The following is a 25167-nucleotide window of genomic DNA, read 5'->3' as shown; positions in this document are numbered from 1 at the left end:
GGGATTATTATGCTATTATATAACAAAAATATAAGAGGCTTTGTGATATTGCAGCTTTCTTAAGTATAAAGGAAAAAGTTTGGAGCAAAACTTCTCAAAATTAAAGAAGAATATATCAAAACTACTTGTACGAGGACAGATTCAATCCTCATTCAATTCAGTTCATTCTGCTGAAACTCTACTCATATTGAGGTTTAAGGAGTAGTCTTACATAAGAATCAGAAAGATGCTGTTTGTGAACCACAATTTGGGAAAGAACTGACTTTCCATGGACTTTGGAGCCCTGCATATATCTCAATAATCCCATGCTTTTTTCCCACAGAAAGCTAATCTTCTGAATAAAAAGGTAACAATTTTGAACTGAACTCAATTGAGTTCAATATCTGATTCAATTTTGGATTAAATCAGAATCGAACTCAAGATTAGTTAAAAAAAAAAAAAAAGACTTTGAAAGTGGGAGCATGGGGGACATGAAAAAAACAGATTTTTTTTTTCCAAAATCTGAGATAGTGCCTATAAATAAGTTCAGAGCAAAAGCCATGATATACCATGATAAAGAGATTCTAGTGGCATTAATTTGAAATATTCCACATAAAATCACCTCTGGTACTCTCCACCTAAAATTAACTTAGCCTGTGAAGAAAATGCTGGGTTAAATCTTTATACCAGATTCCAAATATACCTACCAATGTATTTTTACTCTTATACATTATAAAGAATCTTTAAAAAACAATTTGAAATGTCAGATGTATAGCAACAAAAGCACTACCTTTATTAGAAATAGATTAATTTGAATACATTAAACTGCTTAAAGAACTTCTAAAATCCAGTCAAAGCAAAAGACTCATAAACACATAGACAACTTCATACATCAACAGGGAACAATTTTCAAGATTCTTTAAAAAAGAGATCAAAATGCATTCTATATCCTGTTCAAACAGAAACCTTTGAAAATTTGTCCCTGAAAATATTAAAATATGGTGATTAGAAGAACATTTTAGGATGGTAGACGTGAGTGCATAGTTCAAATTCTCACCCCCTTTTGTACCTGCATCTCTAATCTTTCTTCATACCTTATCTCTGCAGAGACCTATGGTAAAAAAATCATATGTCTATTTCTATCATCTATGTAAACTAGAAATAGCAAATGTAAAAGTCTCCAAATAGCTTCTAGATATACCACTAGACTCATCTGAACAGTAAACAACTACAGTTGAAAGAGAGGAGGTGCAGGAAACAAACTACCTGCAGATGCTTTTTGGACTTATTCTTGCTATTCACCTTGGATAATAGACTTAACATTTGATAAAGACTGGGGAGAGGTGTTTTAAGTTTTCCTTCTAACAAAAGCTCTGGGCAAAAAGCAAGCAAACAAACAAAAAACTTAGTGAAGGGTTAAATGCATATGAATCATTTAGTGAAAAGTGAGTAAAAAGTGAATGAAAAATAAGAGAAAGATGGCATTTTTTTCTCCACTATAAAAGATTGCTTCATAAGAAATATGAGTGAGTTCTGGCTGTAGACTACATGAACTTTTCGACTCTCAACTATATCAGGTGGAAGAGAAAAAAGAATGAATCTGGTACCCAAAGCTGTATAGGATATATAAGAGCTTCTTCTCACCACGGTAAATTCACTTGCTGTGCGGGCATTATCAAGACCAAGTTCAGTGGCAATATAGTGCTGACAGGCTGCAGTGGTGGCTCCGATTGCTTTGGGAGCTCTATACTGGCCATTTCCCTCTCCCAGCCTCCCATGTAGGAGTCTGCTGCACCATCATCAGATTGGACCATGAGAGGCCAGAACAGGTGGGACATAACACTGAGCTGAATCACAGTGAACACACACAAAGGCCTTGTGAGTGTTTGAAGGACCTTGCAGGCGTACAGCAAATATTCCCAGCAATTTGTATTGCATTGAATCTTATTCCAGCTGCCTGCAGTTGAAACTTTAGGATCAAACTAGGGGGGATAGGAATGGAGGCAACAAGCCTCATACTCAGGTTGCCAAGGTAACTGGAAATGAGACTTTGTGTGGATGGGAAAAAGGAGAATGTACAAGGCAAAACTTAGCTGGGGCATCATTTCCCCCACTCAGGAAGAGGGATGGGAGCAGGGGAGCATGCATGATAAGTAATCAGAAATATGTGACCAGCTGCACCAAAGAAATCTATTCCTTCCCTCTCCCTTGTACTCCAAACACATGTAACAAGAAGGGAATAAAAGGGAGCAGGTCTGACACCAATGGGGATAAGGCAAGTTATGGTGTATCTCCTCCAAAGCTCATTTAAAATAGACCTTTCCTCATCCCATATTGCTTCGCTTCCCACACACCTAATCCTACTCTCATTTCAAAATTAGAATAGTTGAGGTCAGTTTTCAAAGCTACTCGCTGTCTGGGAACAACCATTGAGGATGCCCTGAATAACTAGATCATTTGTTTTTCATCGTCTAAATCATATGCTACAAGTTTTATGAATTTTCATCCCAACATAGCACTTCCACAAAGTAAATAATGAAAGTTGCTTCTTATTAGTTCAAAAATTTCAGGCAATGTGTCACACATTTCATTTCCAAATGAGAACTGGCAAACCACCAGAATTTAGCAGGCTTCAGTGTGAGTTAAAAGGTTGCCTCTCACTAGCATTGCTACAGTTAGCAAGAAAACAAGATCTGTAAGAATGATTACTGAGTGAAATGTTAACTTCTACTTTACGGCTAAAAAGATTTATCAGATTCCCGAAGGTACTTCAGAAATTGCTATATCACCTACAAACCTGACAAGACTATGTTAGAAAAAGCTCCTGCAGAACTACGAAATTTTAACACTGGGAAAAGGCATTCATTGGCTTTAAAATGGTAGAATGAATGGACTGGGCATGTTGCAAAATAATCATCTGATAACCTTCTAAACTTATTTTGTCTTCAATCTGCCAGTACTGAGTCCATTCTCACTCTTCAGCTTATTGTATTTCTTGTCTCTACATTTACAACATTCTTACCAATTAAAACAATCGCAAAAACGCCAAACAGAAGATTTGAAGAAAATTTTCCATGTTACTGTCATTTCCTAGGAAAGTAATAATAAATTACTATCATACTATCAACTAAAGAAAGAAGCCATTTCACTCATAGGTTGGAAAGCAACATTGGAAAGCAACACAAAGCAGCTAAGGTATACAAGCACTCAGGGAATCTGGCACCTCATCTGAAACATTTGCATTAAGACAGAAGGTGACATATGTGGGGGGTCAGTTTAAAAGGACAATGAGTCCCAACAGACTCTGTCCTGCTCTACCTGTGTTTTAAAGATCTGTTTCTAGCTCCTCCTCAGCTCATCCACCAAGAAGCCTGAAGTAACCAGTACCAGCAAGAGTCTTTCAAATATTGATATTCTAATGAATATAGTCACAGATCTTTCACACAACAGTAACAGTTAATTAAAGTGTAGGGAAAATTAAACAATGCTGAAAGCTAGGACAAGGATCCTTGTAGGAAGACTTTCTGCTATTTTTATCCACTCTTTCTTGTACCACTGATTCATTACAACCAACATTATTGTCACATGCAAATGAGCTGTACAGATAAGGCGGCAATTGAAAAAAAAATTACCTCTGGTGTCACAGTTGGCCCACTTAATTACCTACACTGCTGACCTAGCTCTGCCTTATTTAGTCATAACAATTCAATAAAATAATTATTAATACTTACCTAAATTACATCCTCACATCTTGAATGTATATTGTGAGGCTAATTTTGCTTCATTTAAGTAATGAAAATTCCAAAGAGTCTATAGATCACTTGAGATAAATACTAGTTGGCTTGGATGCTAAATTTCTCAAAGGGCCCATTTTAAAATCAATATTACTACAAGCTAATTAACAGATTTGAATTTGCAAGGAACCATTCCTTTTTCCAGTGGAAATGTGTCAGTTTGTGCAAATGAGGGAAGGGGCAAACACTGTATTTTTCAGACATAACAAAAATGCTCTATATCTGCAATGCTTTTAACATGGAATTCTATTTAACTATAGAGCTAATACCCATATTTTTGTAATAAATATAAAATCTCTGTTCAACTCGGGCAAAGTCTCACAGAGAACATGTGCGTGTTTCAACCCAATTTTCTGTCTGTCAAGAATTTCCTTCCTGACCTTTTTCTAAAAAGTGATCCAAGCAAATCAGCCTGGAGAGTGAAAAATGCAGGGTCAAAGACTTAAAACTTTAGACTGTAAAATTCTGGACAGGATGCACATCTTTAGAATAGCTAATTCACCTTCAAGTTCTGTGACCTAGCAACAAGGAAAACTAGGATAAGTACATTAGTGCACTATCCCCTAAAGTCAAAATGTGGTCTTGGGAGCCCTTGTTTAGTTTCTCCCTAGCTAACTTCCATTTACACCTTCATTTTTTTTTACCTTTTAGGTGAAAACAGATTGAGCAGCTTGGAAACTACGTCAAACCTTGCGTTAGAGTGAATCTAGAAACTAGGCTCTCCTCCACTTTGGTATCCGGAGAGCTTGATTTGGGAGGAATTTGCAGGGCCTGCCTAAGGGCAGAACCAGAGGAGCATGACATGAATTGAAAACTGCTCTTTTTTAAAAAAAAAATGTGACTGAAGGAGAAAGAACTGTTTCATCTTTCTTTCTCTTACCACAATCCAGTCATCAGACGATTCACTTACAAGGTGTGAGACCAGATTGACATCCCTTTCTCAAACTCAGAGTTTTGATTTCCCAAAAAGAGAACAAGCTATGCAAGAGCTGATAGGGAAGAACGTTCTGAGATTAGGAAGGCGCCCTTCGCAAAGTCTGTTGAAACTAAATAACTGTGCAATTAAGTTAAAAGCTAGAAAACCTAGAAAGAAACATTAGCCAGAGAATATTTTCCTGTAGCCTAGTGACAGCAGAGTGTGGTAAGTCAACCTTCTAGTGCTGTTGAAAAAATGTGCCTGGTTTATATCCAGTGACTGCCACACACAGAAAGTAGACAGAAAGCTTAAACTCCAGACCATTACTTTGAAATGAGCATCCTAACTTATAAGCTATAGAGTCATACTTATAGTGCAGCATGTATTTTGAAAGAAAATAGTGGACCAGCTGTCAACATCCAAAGGACAACGTGGATGTTGAGCTCCAAGGAGCTCAACTATATGGCAAATCCAGCCCCTGGATGGTGTCTGATGCAGGGCTGCAGGAGGGATACAAAACTTTCAGATACAACTCCTTCGGAATATCTTACTGGCTTCCCCTGCTTCATGTTGAAAACACTGTTTTAAAATGCCTTTACCTTCCTCCTGTTTCATGCAGGGTATTTTGTGACTAATTCAAATGGAGGGATCCCAATCCCAGAGTCAGAAATTTAAAAATCAAGTGCATCATTGCTCATCATAGGTGCACTTCTTTACATTTTTAATGTAGACTTAAGTGTCTGACTTTGGACTCTACTCTGCAGCACTGCAAAATGCAGCCACTGCCTAAGTTTCAGGTGTGAAGTCCTTTTCTGCATCTAGATGCCAGTAACTGGAGGCTATTAGCTTAATATACTCATTTGTTTAGCGTTTTGTTATATGACATATCTTTCACCAATGAAATAATGAAATGTTTTCTTTGTATCTCTTTATGTTAAGACCCATTTTAATTCATTTTTGAACATTTTGTTTGTCAAGACAGACAGAATAAGGTATTGACTCCTCTTGTAGGCAAAAGAGATTTCCGTTACATGTGATTTTTGCCATACAAGCTGTTTTAATTTATTTTCATAGTGTGTGCAAAAATGTCACAATCCAAGGCCCTGAATACCACGAGGCAAAAATGGAGTCTCCATTCTCCTCAAGAGCTTTCTAAAAATGTAAGAACATTTGATTAAGGGTTGACAATTTTCTTTTCTTTCTTTGCTTGCTCTTGTAATTCATTTCACAGGGGAAGTGGGCTGTGTTTTTTTCTGATCCTTTCCAATTCAGCAGCTGGGTGGCTCACTTTGCAGGCCCACTCTTGTTCCCATGGCAACCAGGAGATTGCTGTAACACGATCCCATGTGCTGTATGTCAATATACAGCACTATTGTTCTCTGATAATAATTGGGCAAATGTGTTTCCATATTTTGAGAAGAGGAGATTAATCATTGTCCAAATGGATGGCGATCTCCCATGTCAAGCTTGGGCATACACAGGCTAGCAGCGTGTTAGGAATTGTGGTACATCACATGTGGAGACTTCGTGAATGATGGATTTGTGCCACGTAAGGTATTTTCAGTACTGACCAGACGCTGTGCTTCCAAAACATGCTGCAAAACCAACATTTTAGCTCTCAAGAATCATGAGTGTGGCTATCCTGGGTGCAATAAAAGATCTTGCTAACTCACTGGCAAGCTGTCTCTCTCAGTGATCAGTGCTGAATGCCCAGAATAGCAAAATACATATTAAAAAAAATAGTCTTAGGTAGTTTCTTTTTCTCTTAACAATGGCATAATTTAACATTAAACATATGGATATTTAGTCAGACCAGATAAATTGCAGGCAGACCCAAACTTATGAAGTACCAACCTGACTGATGTACAAGGCTCAGTTGCTCTCCAGCACTTGGAGCAAGCTGCTTTTTCAGCTCGTTTCTGTGCTGCAGGATACCTTTCTATCACTGCAAAACTTATTTCTTGTGTGTTTCAGAGAGGGCAGGAGCCCTGGCCTAGCTTTCTTCCAAATGAACTTTGAGATGATATATTCTGCAAGCATCAAAGTAAAAGTAGTTTCTACAGAAAAGGCATTATGATGATATGTCCAGACTTGTACAGTGCATGAAAGAAAGGACCTTTTTTTTTTTTCTGTGAAAGGTATTTTTCACTGACTGCCCTGTACCAATCCCTAAAATACTTGAGCAAGGAGAAACTGAGCTATGATTCCAAGGAATGGGGGAAAACCCTTCCACTTCTAAATCTGCTGAAAGTTGAAGTTAGAAGCATAGAATGCTTAAGGTTCGAAGGGACCTCTAGAGATCATCTAGTCCAACCCCCCCTCCACACGTAGGGTCACCTAGAGCATGTGGCACAGGGTGGCATCCAAGAGGGTTTTGAAGATCTCCAGAAAAGGAGACTCTACAACCTCTCTGGGCAGCCTGTTCCAGTGCTCTGTCACCCTCACTGTCAAGAATCATAGAATCATAGAATCATAGAATCATAGAATGCTTAGGGTTGGAAGGGACCTCTAGAGATCATCTAGTCCAACCGCCCTGCATACGCAGGGACACCTAAAGCACGTGGCACAGGACTGCATCCAAGCGGGTTTTGAAGATCTCCAGAGAAGGAGACTCCACAACCTCTCTGGGCAGCCTGTTCCAGTGCTCTGTCACCCTCACTGTTAAGAAATTTTTCCTTAAGTTCCTATGGAATTTTTGATGTTTCAGTTTCCGGCCATTTCCTCTAGTCCTATCAGTGGCCACCACTGAAAAGAGACCATCCCCGTCCTCTGCACTCCCTCCCTTGAGGTATTTATATACACTGATTAGATCCCCTCTCAGCCTTCTCTTCTCCAGGCTGAACAGGCCCAGCTCCCTCAGTCTTTCCTCGTAGGGCAGATGTTCCAGGCCCCTGATCATCCTTGTGGCCCTGCGCTGGACTCTCTCCAGTAGTTCCACATCCCTCTTGTACTGTGGAGCCCAGCACTGGACACAGTAGGCCAAATGTGGCCTCACATCTGATGGGGCTGAGTAGAGGGGCAGGATCACCTCCCTTGACCTGCTGGAGATGCTCTTCTTAATGTACCCCAGGATCCCATTGGTCTTCTTGGCCACGAGGGCACACTGCTGCCTCATGGTCAACTTGTCCACCATCACACCCAGGTCCTTCTCTGCAGAGCTGCTCTGCAGAACATCAGTCCCCAGCCTATGCTGATGCATAGTTGTCCCTCCCCAGGTGCAGGACCTTGCACTTGCCGTTGTTGAATTTCATGAGGTTTCTCATCGCCCAGTTGTCCAGCCTGTCCAGGTCCCTCTGGATGGCAGCACAGACCTGTGGGATATCAGCTACTCCTCTCAGTTTCACATCATCAGCAAACTTTGTCCCTTCATCCAGGTCATTGAATAAATTGAACAGGACTGGGCTGAGGACTGACCCCTGGGGGGACACCACTAGCTACAGGCCTCCAACTAGCCTCTGCACCGCTGATCACCAACCTCTGGGCGCTGCCATGCAGCCAGTTCTCAATGCACCTCACCGTCCACTCATCTAACTCACACTTCTGGAGCTTGCACAAGAGGATGCTGTGAAGTTCTCAATTTCAGATTTGGAAAATAGCTGTGTAGCCAGTCATAAGCAAGCAGTGCATTCTGGAGTCATCTATTAGTGACTGCATTTCTTATTATTTCTTTGTTAATCCATGACAAGACATGTTGCATTATGTTAACCAGTATCACTTCAAGCAGTACCATCTAGCTGTGTCACCAATAATATAGTAACTTTTACCTAGGACCTATAACAAACCGTGTAGCTATTGTTTGGATTAATACATTAATTATTTCAGTCACCGAATGAGTTTGCTTCCAATCTTTCTTTAAAAAAATAACACTTATAATTCTGAAATGTAAAAACAAGAAACAGACAGGCAAATACAAAATTAGATTTGTGGTTGTGCGAGTACCCAGGAGTGTAAACTCTCCCTTTTCTATTCCCTTCTGCCTTTCATATGTATTTTTTCTCCTTGCATTACTTATTCCCAGTATACATATATATCAATTACTATAGCTTTTCTTTATGTTCACTTTACTCCTTTTATTTACACATTTTCCACTCCTTTACAAACATTACTATAACTTTTCTTTATGTTCACTTTACTCCTTTTATTTACACATTTTCCACTCCTTTACAAACATTCTACTATTGTTTATCAGAGATACAGTACAAAAGCAATAATTAGTGCAATGACCATAATTCTGTCTTCTACCCATATCTGAGAAGCTGGAAATTACAAATGTTTAAGTGATTAGTCACTGAACATAACATTTTTATACCAAACTATAAATTATTTATGTATATATAATGGTAGACATAATCTTTTATAATCAGCAAATGCAAGAAAAAAGCTGTCCAATTCAAGAATTATGTTCTCAGTAATCAAACTATGCATTCCATTAACCTATATCCACCCAAACCTACTATTAGATACAAAACTGAATTACATATACTAGTTGGTCTTATACACACAGTAGCATCATGATAAGTCCCTTTGAAGTCTTCCTCCTGCCAAGCAAATGGTGTTTAGTTTCAAGAATCTTTTACAGAAAGGGAAGCTTATGCTGTTATTTATTTATGCCCCATAGACTAAAAATATGAGGAAACATACTCGATATTAATGAGGGGACAGCCCAATATATTCTTAGGGTATTATTACCTATGTGCAGGCTGATCCAGTCCTGGAATATTACAGAAGAGTTCTACAGCCCTGCTACACTGCTGATTTTCCAAGTATGCACATTGGCACATCACCTACTGTTAAAATGAGACAGTCTAAGATTCTGATACTTCATTTCCTTCACTCATAGGGAAACCTTAATGCAAAGTCAGTCTCACTGGCACCATCCTTCACAGTGCTACTCTACTGAGCTTTTCCATCAATCCCTTTCCTACAGAAGGGTACTAAGTTTGACAATTAACCTTTAGGGATTTCTATCCAAATTCAAGCAGATTTCTTTAGTGACATTTTGCAGATTTCTTTTGGAGCAAGTTTTCTTCTATTTTAGCTTTTCTTTGCAATAAAGAGGTGTTCGTAATAGTTGTGATGAGCACTTTTAAGACTCACTGGCCTTTTCTGCCTGTAATATCAGGTTCAAAAGAGATCAGTGATATCAACTGATCAGGTAATACAAGCATGTGCTCTAGATTTAACAGCACAAAATTATGGAAGACAATGTAATTTCACTTGATGTATTTTCTACATTTCAGTACACTTTCTAAAAAGAGAAGGTTACTACTATGAATATAAAGGACAAAAGAAAGAACCACTCATCCCCACCACACAGTAAAGGAATGTTGCAAAGTCACAGGGCTACAAATATCAGAATGAAGACTGATCAACACTGACTTATCCCTGCTTCCACATAGAATAAATATGATATTATACATACTGTGTAATTTTATTTTTGAATACTTCACAAATTCCATCCAGAATGATGGATAGAACATATGAAATAAGATAGCTGTCATTTCTTTTTTTATCCTTTTTCATTCTCTGTGTGGGTCCATGCCTTATATATAGCTTGCCATTGAAAGCCTCACCAGAAAAAAAAAATGACTCACTTTCTTGTCACTTTTTTTTTTTTCCATTTATTGAAATAGTACTTGGACAGTTATGAAGGAATAATTAAAATAATTTATAATAGTCCTGCAAGGCAAGGTGGTATTTTTTATACCCAGTATACAGATAAAGATCTAAAAGAGGTGTGTTTTTTTAAAAAAAATGATCTATTGCCTCTCAATCTTATGTTTATATGTAGTGATTGCTCTCTTTTAGCATAGTGAGTACTAAGCTCTTATCTTCACAGAATGTTACCTATTCAAAGGAGAATCATGGTTAAATTCAGTTTTATTGGTGAACACTGACACTTCCATACTTACTTCTGGCCTTACTGCTTCTTCCCTTGAATATGAATGTCAAACAGTTTTCAATACAACTCTGTCAAGAAAAGTTGTCTCAATTTGTACCTAATTGTCCAGGTAACCCAGAAGCCCGAGAAACTATGAAAAGTAGAAATATCTGAATAATATGATACTGGAAAAAAAAATGTAGAACATGTCCAGCTTTCTGCAAGGAGTCCTTTTAAGGACTGCTGAACGTACAAGCTCTTATTCAACATCAGTTCTATTGGGCCAGAGCTGTCAACTGAAGAGTGATAAAAATGTCTCTGTGAAGCCAATGCAGTTGAATGCTCCTCTGCCTGTTTACACATTTAAAAGCTTTCAAAGATTTGTCAGTCAAATCTTATTTTCAGGACTTTAACTCAGTAAAATAACTTAAGTGTGAAGAAGTCTTCCTCCTTTCTATTTCTCTAGCCTTCCTTCCTTCCTTCCTTCAAAAACATTCCTGATCCATTTTGTTTGGGTCCTAGAAACATTGGTAAGTAGTACATGAAATACTTGTTTTGTTTTCACAGACTATTTTTACCTGGAATCCCATAATTTTCACTGAATTTATTCAGAACTTTAATGAAGTTACTAAATGAGATTCCTCGGGTGATATGACTCAAGTGATCTCAGACTCCAGACTGAGAAACTGGCTTACGATTACAATTAGAAACCAGCACTTTTCAAGGCCAGTGAGTTAACTGACCACAAATAGCTTTTAATATTCATATATTTCTATTCCAGGATCCTCAGGGCAGCGATATGAGATGGATAATGAAGGTTACATAAAAATGTTTTCCCCAAAGCCAAATCATAGACTGACCCCAGAACAGACCTACGGTCCTACGCATTCTCCACAGACTACTCTTGTACCACATCCAGCAGGAAGGTTTTCCTTTATTCTTCTAATGAATTGCCATTTATTATTGTTCATGAATAAAAGGAATCATATTAAGCAAATACATAAATATATGAAGCAAAGTGCTATGATAGATGCAGTTAGAGACAGAGAAAAATAAAATCATGCAAACAGGGACAATAGAATTTGCTGACAAAAGGACTCATACTGCAGGGAATCAACGATTTGTTTGCATCTGAGTTCTTTGGCATAACTGTCTACTCTTGTTGCATAAAGTTATTTTTCTTGGCAGAAAGTGAAGGTCTACTATATCTGAAGGCAATAAAACAAGTAGTTAAGAAAATTAGAACAACAAGAAATAAACAGTTCATGGACAGAATAGACACATTTCCAAATTCCAAGAGAGCTGGCAAATGAAGTAACTTGTATTGTCAATTCATAATTCCTTTCTGGCAACAAGAAAGATGCCTAGGGAGTTCAGAGAAGCTAACAGAACTATAATATTCATGCTATATTTAAAAATGGATCAAGGCTAAAAACCAACTCAGTATTGTGCAATCTTTTATCCTAATGTGGCATAGCAGCAAAGAACTATTATTTCCTCAGAAAAGCCATCTTAAAGAAGTGAGCTTTCTATGTGATTAAAATGGGGCTGTTTGAGGAAGTATTGAAAAAACTGTTAAACAGTGTGCTTACTGAAGAATAGAAACGATCAATAACTCAAGAAATTGTCAGAGCTGTAACCCACTGCTCAGGTATTTTTTAGCCTGATTTATAACATTTCAGTGACTTAGATATAGACTTTTTCCCTCCCTTTATTATGCACAGAAGCAAATTTTTAACCAGTTCGTGGCTGTTAACTAGATATTCAAAGAAAATACTCTTCGGGATTTACACTAAAAAGGTTATCTATTTGATAGGCATTTATCTAGGATGTTTGTACTCATGCTATTTCAAAACTTGCATCTTAGTAGTCTTTGAATCAAAAAATGGTTAAAAGATCATTATCGATTCAGAGACTTTTCAAGCAACTATAAAGCAAGTGTGATGCATCTAGCAAATTTGGCCCATTGGTGTTGCCATTAATAATGCTAAATGACTCAGTTTACTGTATAAAATAATACTAATAAAATTCTGAAAGATGTGATTTCAAGTAAGTCATGGTTTGCATGTACAACAATTTTGTTTACCATCAGTTTCAGGATAAAACAGTCTAAAACAAATGCAGCTTATATTTGCTCAGAGATTTTATCAGATCTGCATGGTAACTGGAGAATAATGAAGGATGGCAAATATATAGAAAGCTGTATGTCAGATAGAGAATAAAATGTGTGAAATATTTCAGGTGGTGTTTTAAAAACTGCAAAGTTCAATTATTTGGAGAATAAAGTAGCATTTGTACTATTTGTTTTCTTGAAATTATATTTTCATGAGGAGTGGACTAAGAACAAGAGCAGACAACAGATGTGAATTTCTTTGTTTGATCTAGTGTTCATGATGAATACAGGTTTGCTGTTAATTCAATCAATTATGCTTATGTGGCATAAAATCACATATAGATCAGGCAATGTGTTTTACCCCCACTGGGATATTACCTTACTTTTTTTTTTACCCATTGAAAGTCAACAGGATCAAAACCTAAGAACTGAAAGTGTGTTTAAACTCATGCAGAACACTCAGAACAAAAAATTTTAGAGGTGACCTCCAATGCAGAGTGTTCACTGTCTGAAAAATTATGACAAAAGTTTTTCTAGCTGAATACATTATTTTTTGTTGTCTGAAACAAATTATCTTCTCAAGGGCTGTCCTTTTATCTTATCTAGCTCTTCATTTCCCAATTTTAAAATGCAAATGTTGCTTTGAGAAACTAGGAGAATATTTGGATGTATAAATCCTTCAGAGTGATAACATAATCCAGTGTTCCAGACGAAGAATGCTCGATAACTGTAAATCACTGCAGAATTAGATGAGAAGGCATTAACCATTGGGCTTAGGTTGCAAAATCATTAAGTAATGTAAGACCAGAAACATTCAAAACAAGTTTTATTTTTAACAGATAGCTCTTTGAAATGTGTGCTCGTGCATACTCAAATGTCAGTGCACCGAATGAAGGAGGCGTCTTCAGTGAGCAAATATCAGTGGAAAATGCTGTAATCATATGACATATGAATGAGAGGAGTAAACTGTGAAGCTGCACATGTACTGCACTTCCAGTTTGTTTCTGAACTCTTTGAAAATTTCACCTTGTTGCTCTGTGTGTGTGTGAACAGGCAGAATGGGGAACCCTTCATACAGGCTTCACTGGCCTCATTTCTTTTGTCAGTAAAAAGGCCAAGACTGATGCCAGAGACTTAGTTCCTCCAAAATGCATGAGCATAAGGTAGAGGAAAGGGAGAAAAAAGATGTTTCCAATGTGTTGGAAAACTGAGGATCTCTAAACTGAAGTATGGAAACTTTGGCGTGCCTAGTAAATGTAGATGGAGTCAGGCAATATCTCTACCAGCAATGCCTTACCTGTGGGGCAATTCTGGTATTCCAGAAAAGGCTTTTAAAAGTTGGTTGTACTAATACTAGCAAAATCGTAAGTTGTCTCCCTGGTTGAAATTTTAATTATTTTTGTTGGAAGGAAAACTTCTCATCTACTTGATGAAGGACACACTGCCTTGTACAATATAATGTTTCTTTACTGGTTCCCAATAAATATTTTGTTCTCCTCCCAACTGCACAATTGCTCCATTTTTCCTTCTTCTCTTCTCATTACACCTCATTGCCATATTCTAGTCATTTCCCCATTTTCTCCTCACCAGACTCAGTACTGATGACAGTAACTATTGCTGATAACATCACCATCAATTTGCTGCTTGAATAAAGTATTCACTGTATCAATGAAAGGTTGGAGACAAACAGGTCAGGAAGTTGGTAAACTACACTCAGTATGAATCCTGTGATCTAGAATACATATTTGTACTATATGTATTTTATTTGCATGTTATTATTACTTTACTAATTCATTCATTCAACAAGAATTCTCAGAGACTATCAGTGAAGGATCAGGTACTCCCATTTCAGTTTTCTTAACAATATCACATAACTCAGACCATTTATTTAATTTAGTTAACTAAGTATTGTTTTGTCTGCTTGCAGTATAAGCTTTCTCTCTCTATTACTCTAATATCTTAGTGGTCTTCACTAACACTCACTGTATTTCACTAATTTTTGTACTTGGTCCTTTATACTAAAATGACTCTTCATATGAGTTCTAGTAGTGGGCATAATGTTTTTAATGTTCCTTTTAGCTACAGCACATTTATAAAATTTAATTCACTTTACTATGCCATTTTATCTAATTTTTTGCATAGTGTATTTTACTTATTTGCCTAACCTCTTGTGGTTTATCCTCTTTATTTTAAATACAGTTTCTGAGTGCTTTAATTTGCATAAATACCTGTAACTTTTCTTACATCACCTAACCTTCTTTTATAAAGGATGGTGTGTTCAAGAATCTTGTATTTATTTTCATCTAGTAGCCATTTTTATTTCTGTTCGTACTCATTAATCTTTCCCTGATAACTCCTTTGGTATCCTAAAATGCAATTATCTGTAATCAAGCTCCTCTGTACTGCTGTCTCCTTCAAACATTTTTTAAATATAGTCAGGGAAATTTGTCACTGTTTGAGATTAATTTACCTATTGGTCCACATTCCTATCTTATTAGGCAATATTGTTCTCAAACACCAATCCACAAAACTGTGTATTTTGTTCCTTTATAATTTCTTGTTTTGTACAATTTCTTGTTGTATGAAGAGGTATCTCTACATGAACTAAGTTAGAATAAGCTATAATGTTCATTTATATACAGGCCTCTGGTTTCAGGTCTGTTATCATCTCACATTGCAGAGAGATTTCCTTTATTTATCTGTGATATAAATATAACTATAAACTGACTGTCCTTTAAATCTCCATTTTTTTACTCTTTATGTTGTCCCTCAGACTTCCCTTCTCCCCTACCTTTTAGACTTTATGCTACTTCAAAGATTTTTCATTGTTGTGAAAGATGTTTTCCATGTCTTTCCTAAGTTATGAAGAATAGCATTATAGACATCATTCTATTTACAAACATTTTCAATTCTTGGAGTTTTGCTATTGTCAAAATCAGATGGGAGGTTTTGACCTTAAATAAATACATAGGAAGAGTCTTGCTTTGGCATGATATCTGTTATTTTCAGAATTATTGAAAGCCATGCTTTATTATAACATATTTAGAGTTTTCATCTGCTTTATCAAGCTAATTTTAACACGAAACAAGACTTAAACATATATAATATATAAACTTGTATTCGAGGCCAATAGCAAATTCCTTATAGAATAGTCTTTTTAGGTTTTATGAGTGTTTGCACAGTGCCTGTACCTGCACCAGATGTGCCTTTAGCTCAAGTATAACAATGATATATTGTTAAATGATATTATTGTCAAAACAGATGGGACCAACTTCAGCCTTCAGGTGCCATACCCACACAGATATGTACCATGAAATAATTTCACTTGTATCGAAATGTTTTGAAGAGCTATATTTTATATAGTTTTTATTTATTAGAAATTATTTGAAAACAGACACACATTAAATACTGAAGAGAAAGAATACTGTACTTGCATTATATTTCTTTGATTTGTAGAATCGGATGCATTCTAATGCAATGACCAGCCTGCATTCTTATTTTAAAAGACTTCAATATGGAAAGGATAACTATACCTATTCACTCAGTTCTCCTAATGGGAAGACATTGGAAAAAGCTTTTAAGAGAGAAAGAGGTGGCAACAAAGTTAATATGTAGCTATTAGGCATGACTTGGGAGGGAGTGTAAGCTATTTTAATTAGGAACTCAGGAAAACATTGTCAAATCTAAATGTTTGAAATAGCCACCATGGAAGAGTTGCTTAATTTTAAAAAAGGAACATTGTGATTGCCTCCCAACTGATTGCGGTGTGAATTTCAAAAGAAATTATTTGTCCTAAAGAATGTTTAACAGAAACTGAAGAGACACTTTCCTGTGTTGAGCAATCATCACTGGCAGAACTTTTACAAAATCCTTTAAGTGCAATCCTTTAAGCACAATCAATCAGTAGTCTGTAGTGGCTCTGTTTTTTAAATACAAATACATACATATATAAAGATACATACATACAGATTTCTACAGTAGCCCATTCTCCTGGGGTACACCAGAAAAAAGCACTGAAAGCTCTCCAGATCTGCACGCAGTTCACATCACACAAGGATGATGAAAAATGGTCTGAGACCACCTCAAGACAGAAAGGCAAGGCAAGTTATTATTCGTATATGTAATATTGAGGAGAGCATTTATAAGGCCTTCTGTCTCTGGACTAACCTGAGGAATACCATGGTTGAACCATTAACTGGAGCATAGGATTGTTTATTGGACCGACTGCTGTTGCAGAATGACAGGCAGAATCTTTATCTCTGGCACCCACCTGAGCTCAACTTTGCAGCTCTTATAATAGCAAGAAGAATCCCTACTAGGATGAAAAAGAAGATCTTGAAGCCTCAAGGCGGGATGTTCTGAGGAGGTAGAAATTATGCCAGTAACAATACTTATGTTTTCTTTTGGGACGGCAGTAGTTGAATTCTAGTCCAATTAAGACACTTAAACTTTTGTATCTAAATGAGAGCTTAAAGACCTCACTCCTATAATAGAGATCCAGTCAGAACATTCAATGAGGCCTAGAGAGAGATTCAGCTGACCAGCTAAGGTTACTTGAATTTATGCTAAAATAAGCACACTTAACAGTTAGTCAGCTGACCAGCTAAAATGCACTCTGTGACTCTATCAGCTTGAATGACTAGTTCATCTAGTTGCCTCTAAATAAGAATCTAGAGTTGTCTGAGGTGCTGCAGTATACACTGCCTGGATTCCAAGATGAATGTGAAACTCCTGCAGATCCTGTGTCATACATGCCATCCCTATGTAGATGTCCCAAACATCTCAAGAGGGCAATTTGTGGGCAACTGAATTAAGTCCTTAATATCTACTCACCCTCATGTGATTTTAGATACCTAGTGCACATATAGAAGTCTCTGTTTGAACTTGAACCATGCCCCATTCCATGTTCAACTAACAACTTGGACTAAGGAGACAGTCAAAAAGGGCTACATAAGGTGAATGGCAAAGGAGAATGAGAAGCAAGTACAGTGACAAAGGGCTACTCGGCTCAAGGTGAAGCCATACTGGAACTGAAAAGAGCTCCACGGTCTTAGTGACAAGCATTTTAGATCTACTCTGAATCTTCTGGAGGTTCAAGAGAGGGGAGTGAAACATGTGGTTCTAGGCATGCATTCTAAAAAAATTCACTAAAGAAGCAGAAAGTTTTAAACGAATATCAGAAAGGCTTATTTTCCTTCTACTCCATTCTGCTAAAAAGATGGTTTGCTACACATCACTCAAATCCTCAAATCATTCTTCATCATCTCTGGGACAACTACATGCAGAGAGTGCTCTCTTATAGCTTCCTTACACTTCAGCTGATCAATGAATGCCCTCCTCAGCCACTGCAGTGGCCATTATGGGCCTGGAGGGCCCAGAGTCTGAACACTGGAAGGGTAGATCTGCTCTCTTGAGGAACTGGGGCTTGAAAGCCATTGAAATCACTGAAGACTAGAGCCCTTGCCAGACATCAGCCTGTTTTTCATCAACATGGCTAATTTAAGAAAGGTGTTGTCAGACTGACTCATTCTTTCAAATTTCCTTCTCATGTCCAGATCATCAGTCTCGGCACCAGATATTTGTGGATAGAGACTGTAATGATCTGTGCAGGTACAGAATTGGAAGCAAGGCGGATAGAGAATTTCTTCCAAGTATGTTTCCATATAAAGAAATAAATTTGTGTTTGTCTGCCACGTAGTTTAAAATCCTCTGTAGATCAAGGACAAGAAGAATTATTGGGTATTCCAAGACAGAAAATCCCAGGAATTAAGCCCAAGAGAAGGCAGAGGTCAGACTAGGTAAGCTCCAGACCCAGTGAAAGGAGGAAGGGAAGAGTGGTAGGAATGTAAGGAATTGGGGGGGAGGGAGATGAAGGCAGGAAGAAAGGAAGGGAGGAAGGAAATAAGGCAGGAAAACTCAAAACGTAATTCAAGAGAGGCTGCTAAAAAGAAGTAAGAAGGTAGTCCTTGTGAGCACAATGAAAGCAAAAGGGAAAAAAAACATTAAAAAGAGCTTCCTGTCCTTGTGCAGGTAAGTTTCCCAGCGTGAACATAAATGCAGTAAATTATTAGAAGGAAAAGAATTGTGCATGCAACTAAGATATAAGGTGAAAACTCAAGGGATTCATTACCTAGACAATCACAGTGTGATGTGGAACAACAGTTAAGACTCACATCAACTGCATAAACATCAGGACTCTAGAGCCATGTGAGATGCCCTGTGGTATCCCACCAGGCCTCCAGGTGCCAATTAAGAAAGGCCTGTGTATCTAACTGGTCCTTAGTAATATCTGCCAATCTGTCAGGACCTTCCAGATTCCTGACAGTATCTTAAATAGTACTAGATGCCTATATTTAGGCAAGTGAACTGATCTATTAGATGTTACTTTTACATCTAGCACCTGTTGATCTCAAATGATTCAACCGTTTTAAATTCCAGTCTGCAGTCACCCTATGCCTCAGTTTCCCAATAGCAAAAAGGAGACAACTTTTATAAATATTATAAATATTTAGTTCCTCAAGTAACGTAACCCATTCAAGGCCTTAGAGGGGTCAGCTGCATGCATGTAAGTTAACAGCAGGGGAAAAATAGTCTAGAGTCAAATGTCTGTTAAGGTTATTGCTTGTTACTAGTGAAAAGTAATTTGGAATGTCAAAAATGTGTTCAAATATTTCATACTTCCTGTTAACTTTTTTTGGTTACCTGGTCTCTATTTCTCTCATCGTGTTTCACAAGTCTTCATAGTAGAGATTATCATATCATACTGCAATATTAAACAAGTGATACAATTTCAAAATATCTTAAATGATTAGAGCAACCTTAATCAGAACTAGTCCCTGGTGGACAGTCATTTGACTCAACTGCTTTTATTTCTGTGGACCCAGAACAGAGGCTTTGATGAAGTTCCAAAGTTGGAGAGAGCTACATGCAAGGTAGTGACCCCATATATTTTTCCATTTTCATGTATATTTCTACCATTCAACTTTTTTTTTTCTCAGCAGATGAAGTTATGTGTGACTACGATTCTGCATAAAGTCTAAAACTTGCACTACAGATATGCACAGGACCTATACGCCAAAAAAAAAATTCATTGGTTCACTAGGTTTCTTCAGTGTTTCTGTCTAGACTAGACTAGACTATATTCTAAAATTTATGACTGATTTAATTGTTCTCCATTATTTGGGAATTAGTTAACTGAAAAATATACTTTGTGAAATTTGCAGTATCATTTGTATCTTCAAATATAGATGTCATTGAATGAAACAGTCACTACCAATTTTTACATGAAGGATATAGCAACTCAGTACATGTCAAATTAAGAAAGCTAATAGTAATTGTGAATATATATATGTGTATATATATACACATATGAATACATAAATATATATTCTAGTGTGATTATAAGCATACATGAGCCAAGTCTTGGGACTGAACCTATCTGGGGCCTACTAAATATATTATACAAGTGTCGTTCCTGTAGTGTACTAACAGTATGTAGAAATTTCATTTGCAAAAATATGCACAAATACTCTGTAAATAAAGGAAGGTGTAGCTAATATTTTTAATGCTATCTTTCAACACATTTTTTGCATCCATATTACAAAGTTCATAGGAAGCAGGCTATTTCTTACTAGAAAGTCCACATATGTTAAGCAACATGAATAAATCTTCCTAAGTCTAAGCACACTTAAGTGGATACCTTTCCTAAATACCCAAGGGAGAATAAGCACAAGGAGTTATTTTTTGTGATCTAATGAATGATAACCATGAAATCCTTTTATCTGAAAAACATTTTAAAACTAGAATGCTAATTCAATTAGTTGATTTTGCTATTGAGAGCTGTCTGAATAGAGTATATTTGCTCTCAGATGTATGTTTTTCCATGGATATTAATTATATCATTGTGATATTCCCTCTCCAGTTCTGAACATCTAGTAAGACCTGTACTACTACATCATACTTAATAGGAGTGTGATGGTTGTTGCTTAGGCAACAGGATGAATAAATGCAGGTCAGAATGTGCTTCCAGAAAAACAAAAGCAGGAATATGGAACAGCATAAAGAACAAACACACTGAACTGATTTTTACTGCATTAAAAGGCAAGAATTGTTCTATAACTAACCTATTCTCAGCATTTGTTTAATTTAATGAATATGTAAAATATACTTTAATATGTAAGCAATTTTAATAAAGGTAAACCAGTTCTCATAAAGAGAGAACACTGAAGCACGTTTAAGTTTGGAGAAATCTGATTTTTTCTATTAACATACCAGTTCTTTCTTCTCTCATTTCCCTATACACTTTCCCTATATACTTTCTCTTTATTATTTTGGTTAAACATTTTGACAAATACTTTTACATTTTTCAGGAGAGGTTTGCATTGATTTAATGCTAATATATTTTCTAAACTAATTTATAAAGAAATTCCAGTAAAATACTGGAAAGATTCAATTTCTGATGCAAACAATAAACTGATATATATAACAACATGCTAAACTGTGTGAAATTCATAAAAGGATAATTATTAAATTGCTAAGACATTATTGTTTTATTGCTGAATAATTTTGCAGCTTTTTGCTTAATCATTGGGTTTAAGGGTCTAATCTTCCAGTCACATATGCATGTAACCAAAACTAACATTAAGAGTCTTTGGGTGTTTTACCTGTGATATATATTTAAGAAGGAAGTGCTTCAGAAAATCGAGACAAGCAGGGAACATTAGCTCTCACGCAAGCATGCAGGCATAACTTAATCTGCCTGATACCTGAAAAGTTTGATTTGAGGGCAGAATCTCCTGCTGAATGTGTATGTTTATGTAAGCAGAGCAATAAGAGATTTAGGAAATTAGGAGTCTTATGTAAACCCCAGCAGAATGTGGATCAGGCTCCTCTATAGCTAGGGGGTATTTGGAAAGCTTTCCAAGGCAGTTGCTCTAGCTCCTAGGGGCTCATCATTTACCTGAGGTAGGTGCACCCCTCTGCATTTCTTATGCCACCTACAGCCTCTTGTGAACAATTTCCTTTGGTAATCTCTTTAAGACTAAATGAACAAGTCCTTATGTAACTAATGCTCCTTTATCTCTATGTATCTATATATACAGAGCTATATAAAAAATCGTAGCTGCATTTTGGGAAACTGTGGCTTGAAATATTTCTTAGCTTGCTAGTCTGGCAGTACACACTTGCAGTTTTGTCTGTTTCTTTTTTCAAGAATATTTAAAGGAAAAGATTCTAATAATTTTTATTGATATAAATGAAAGCTCACATGACAAACATGTAAAAACTTCTAAGGTAGAAACGACATAAATTTGTCCCTGAATTTTCTGATCAGTAACCCATGGGCATATTTTGAAGTTGGCAAAATAAATGAAATAGGAAAACCAGGACTCAAATGATGGTTTTATAGTAATAATATTCAAAATAAGTTTCATTTTTGCTTCCTATATACCAGGAGTAAGTTAGGAAAAGTTAGAACTATTCCCAGATATACACAGTTACTAAAAATCTTAAATAAGGAGTATTAATACTTTAAGATCTGACAATTTGTAAAAAATGTGGTGAGGATTTTTTCAAGAGATACACTGAACACTGAAGCAGACAGAAGAGTGATTATATAACAGTCTTGCTTTTTACTGACAATATTCATTTCTATAAGAAGTTTGCATATCTCAAGTCTAAGCCACTTTATATCTCTCGGATATACTGTAAATTCTGAAGTACATAAAATTTTACTTCATTCACATATTCCTGACACATGTTTAGAGTTAAAGCAGGAAATTCGAGCTATTTAAAGGAATGTATTACTTTTCCAAACAGGGCGCGAGTTTCAACAAGTGAACCCCACAGCCTGATTTAAGATGCAAAAACATTTAACTGAGACCTCCAGAACCTCTTATAGAGATAGCATATTTTATTCAGTTACTATTTATCTGTAACTAAAATACCTCTCAATAGAAGGATGGCACTGCATGTTATTTAATTATTATTACAATAGTGTTAATGTCTAAATAAAAGTAAAAACGTGATTTATTGTAGATAGGGGGTTGTACGTCTTTTACATGTTTTAAAATTGCCTCCTGCTGAGCATGGATTAAAAGAATTACGCATTTTTTTCTTTTTCTTTTTTTTTAACATGAAGATTGATGAGGGGGAGAGAAAGAACATTTATATTCAGTTTTTCTTTTACCATATTCCTGGCTTGAATATTTTGTAACATGTATAATTTGGAAGTTTATCTTAGGACAGTTTATATATTAATTTAGCTAGACATACAAAAGTGAAACACTAACAGATCTTCTTAGTGCAATGCAGAAGAGCTTTAAGATTTTTATGATCACAGCAGAGACAGACAAAAAAAAAAGGCAGCTACAGTGTATATACACAGCTATGCACATAAGATTTCTTACCATAAATTGTACATTGTCAAATCCATTAGCCAGCAAGTGGTTTTCATACTGAGGTAGCCCAATATTTTCCAGCCATTGTCCCACTGTCTGGACAGGGCATCGGGGTCCTGTAGGAGGGTGAAGAGGGAGGCGTTTAAGCAACGAGTAACCATCCACTGGATAATAGCGGTAGTCCTGGGCTGAGAGGTGGCATTGCCACATCGTGTTCCTGGGAAAGTTGGTATCAAACGAGCCCGCCAGCTTGACAGATTAATGTTTTCGGCAAGCAGAAAAGTCAGATGTAAAACATAGTTTACAGGGCAGTATACAGCAAAAGATCTGATCCTCGCTCTACATTTCTTAGTTGTTAATCTTTACTACAGACCCGTACGTCATACAGTAGGGAAGGAAAAAAAAAAAGAAGAAGAAAAAAAAAAACCATATCAAGCTGTCAGCTAAGCTGTTCTCCGTTATATGTGATTGTTGGAATACTCCACAATGAGCAATGCACTGCCAGCAGCAAGAATTCTTTTTATCAAGTACTCCTACACTCATCAGTATGCAGCTCCATGCTCCTTGCTCCCCCTTGCTCGCTCCCCTTCATTACCCAGCCTAGGCTACACCTCGCATTTTCAATAATAGCCATCAGATAAGGCAGATTTTTTTTTTGTCTGCAAGCTGTAAGCCTGCTGCTGCTGCTTCCTCCTACACACCCATCCAAGCGTCAATCTTGAATGATGAGAGCAGTCAAAACAAATGCAGAAAATAGCAAGATTCAAAAGCAACCTGGAGCACTGAAATCTGAATAGAATCTTCATACCCGTTACGCTTTACATATCTGTTTGTTGTAGATTTTTTACGTTTCACAAGACATTAGAAAATGCAAAACATAAGCCATAGCCTATGGCACAGTTTTCTGTGCATTCCCTTTTTGCTTTTTAATACGGCATTTGCAGCAGTCTGTATTTCTGCTTATGTAATAGTAAAATGCTTTAATGAATCAATAAGGAATACATTTTACAGTTTCGCTCCTGTAGTACTGCAAAAGACACAAACTGCACAACAATTTTAGTCAAATTTGATTATCATCTGCATGATTTCTTCAACTGTAAAATATTATAAGACACAGGAAAACCTTCATGCCAACATGTGAAATGATTCGACTCGAAAAGGTCACCATTTGAAATGAATAATTATTTTTACTAAAAAAAAATAAGTTTATATCTTTTTGTTACAAAAATAGGAATGATAGTGGATATACTTATAGCATTGCCATGACTTGTAGAGAGGACATATATTTTCCTGCTACAATATTAAAAAAAAAAGAGAGAGAGAAGATGATAAATTTCACATTAAAAGTAAAATTTATTTCCTGCAAAAGTAATTAAATATCTCTAAATATATTTTCCATCAATATTGATTTTTTGAGACTGATTGTCCCAAGATGGAAACATCTGATACCTTTGAGCATCTAATCAAATATACCTCAGAGAGGAATGTTTGCTGAACTTCTTTTTCACAACAGGATCAAGGGTTACAGGACTTGGCAACAAAAATAGTAGATAATGGATATATTCAGAGTATAATTCTAAGATCTCCAGCAGAACTTCACTTATTAAATGCATTAATTACTTTATTTTTCTTATCCATTCTGGATTTCAAGCAATGGCCAGTTTCAAAGAGGAATTTAAATCTACTCATAAGAGAATTGTAGATATCTGTCAAAGGTATAATTTGGGATAAGTGATATTATGACAGCAAGCTGTTTTATAAAAAATACAAACCTACATTCAAATGATTACTTTATAGTAAGAGCTCTTTGCAAGGGAAATGCAGAAGCTTCCTAAGCGCTAGCAGTATGGACTTAAAATTGATCTAGATGTTTTAAATTAACTTTCCACTAAAAGTTGAAACCTATTCAGATAGCCTTTGGGCTAAAAATGGATGACCTTTTATTCTCTGATACTGCTGACTGCAAAAAGAATTCAAAAGAGTATTTTATTATTTTTGTCATTTTGTTTTATTTTCAGACAAGGATGAATGTACTCTGTTATCTGGAAAGTTTGGGAAGAACTGTATGTAGGTTGAACACTTGATTC

The 25167-nt window shown here is 36.4% G+C and overlaps 1 protein-coding gene across 9 annotated transcripts in view; it reads right to left on the bottom strand.

Annotated features, from left to right (window-relative positions):
- ANKS1B (ankyrin repeat and sterile alpha motif domain containing 1B) overlaps nt 1–25167 on the bottom strand; it is a 404144-nt gene that overhangs the window by 171453 nt on the left and 207524 nt on the right. For all 9 annotated transcript variants that reach the window (XM_088532910.1, XM_088532909.1, XM_088532904.1 and 6 more), the window contains one exon: nt 23090–23196. In XM_088532910.1, the coding sequence (XP_088389036.1) occupies nt 23090–23196 (107 nt within the window). The remainder of the gene's footprint in view (nt 1–23089; nt 23197–25167) is intronic.

The sequence above is a fragment of the Tinamus guttatus genome, unplaced genomic scaffold (genome assembly GCF_059628265.1).
Source record: "Tinamus guttatus ecotype Peru unplaced genomic scaffold, ASM5962826v1 Tinamus_guttatus_pri_ptg000472l, whole genome shotgun sequence".
Taxonomy (NCBI): Eukaryota; Metazoa; Chordata; class Aves; order Tinamiformes; family Tinamidae; genus Tinamus; species Tinamus guttatus.
This window is presented reverse-complemented; position numbering and strand designations above follow the sequence as displayed.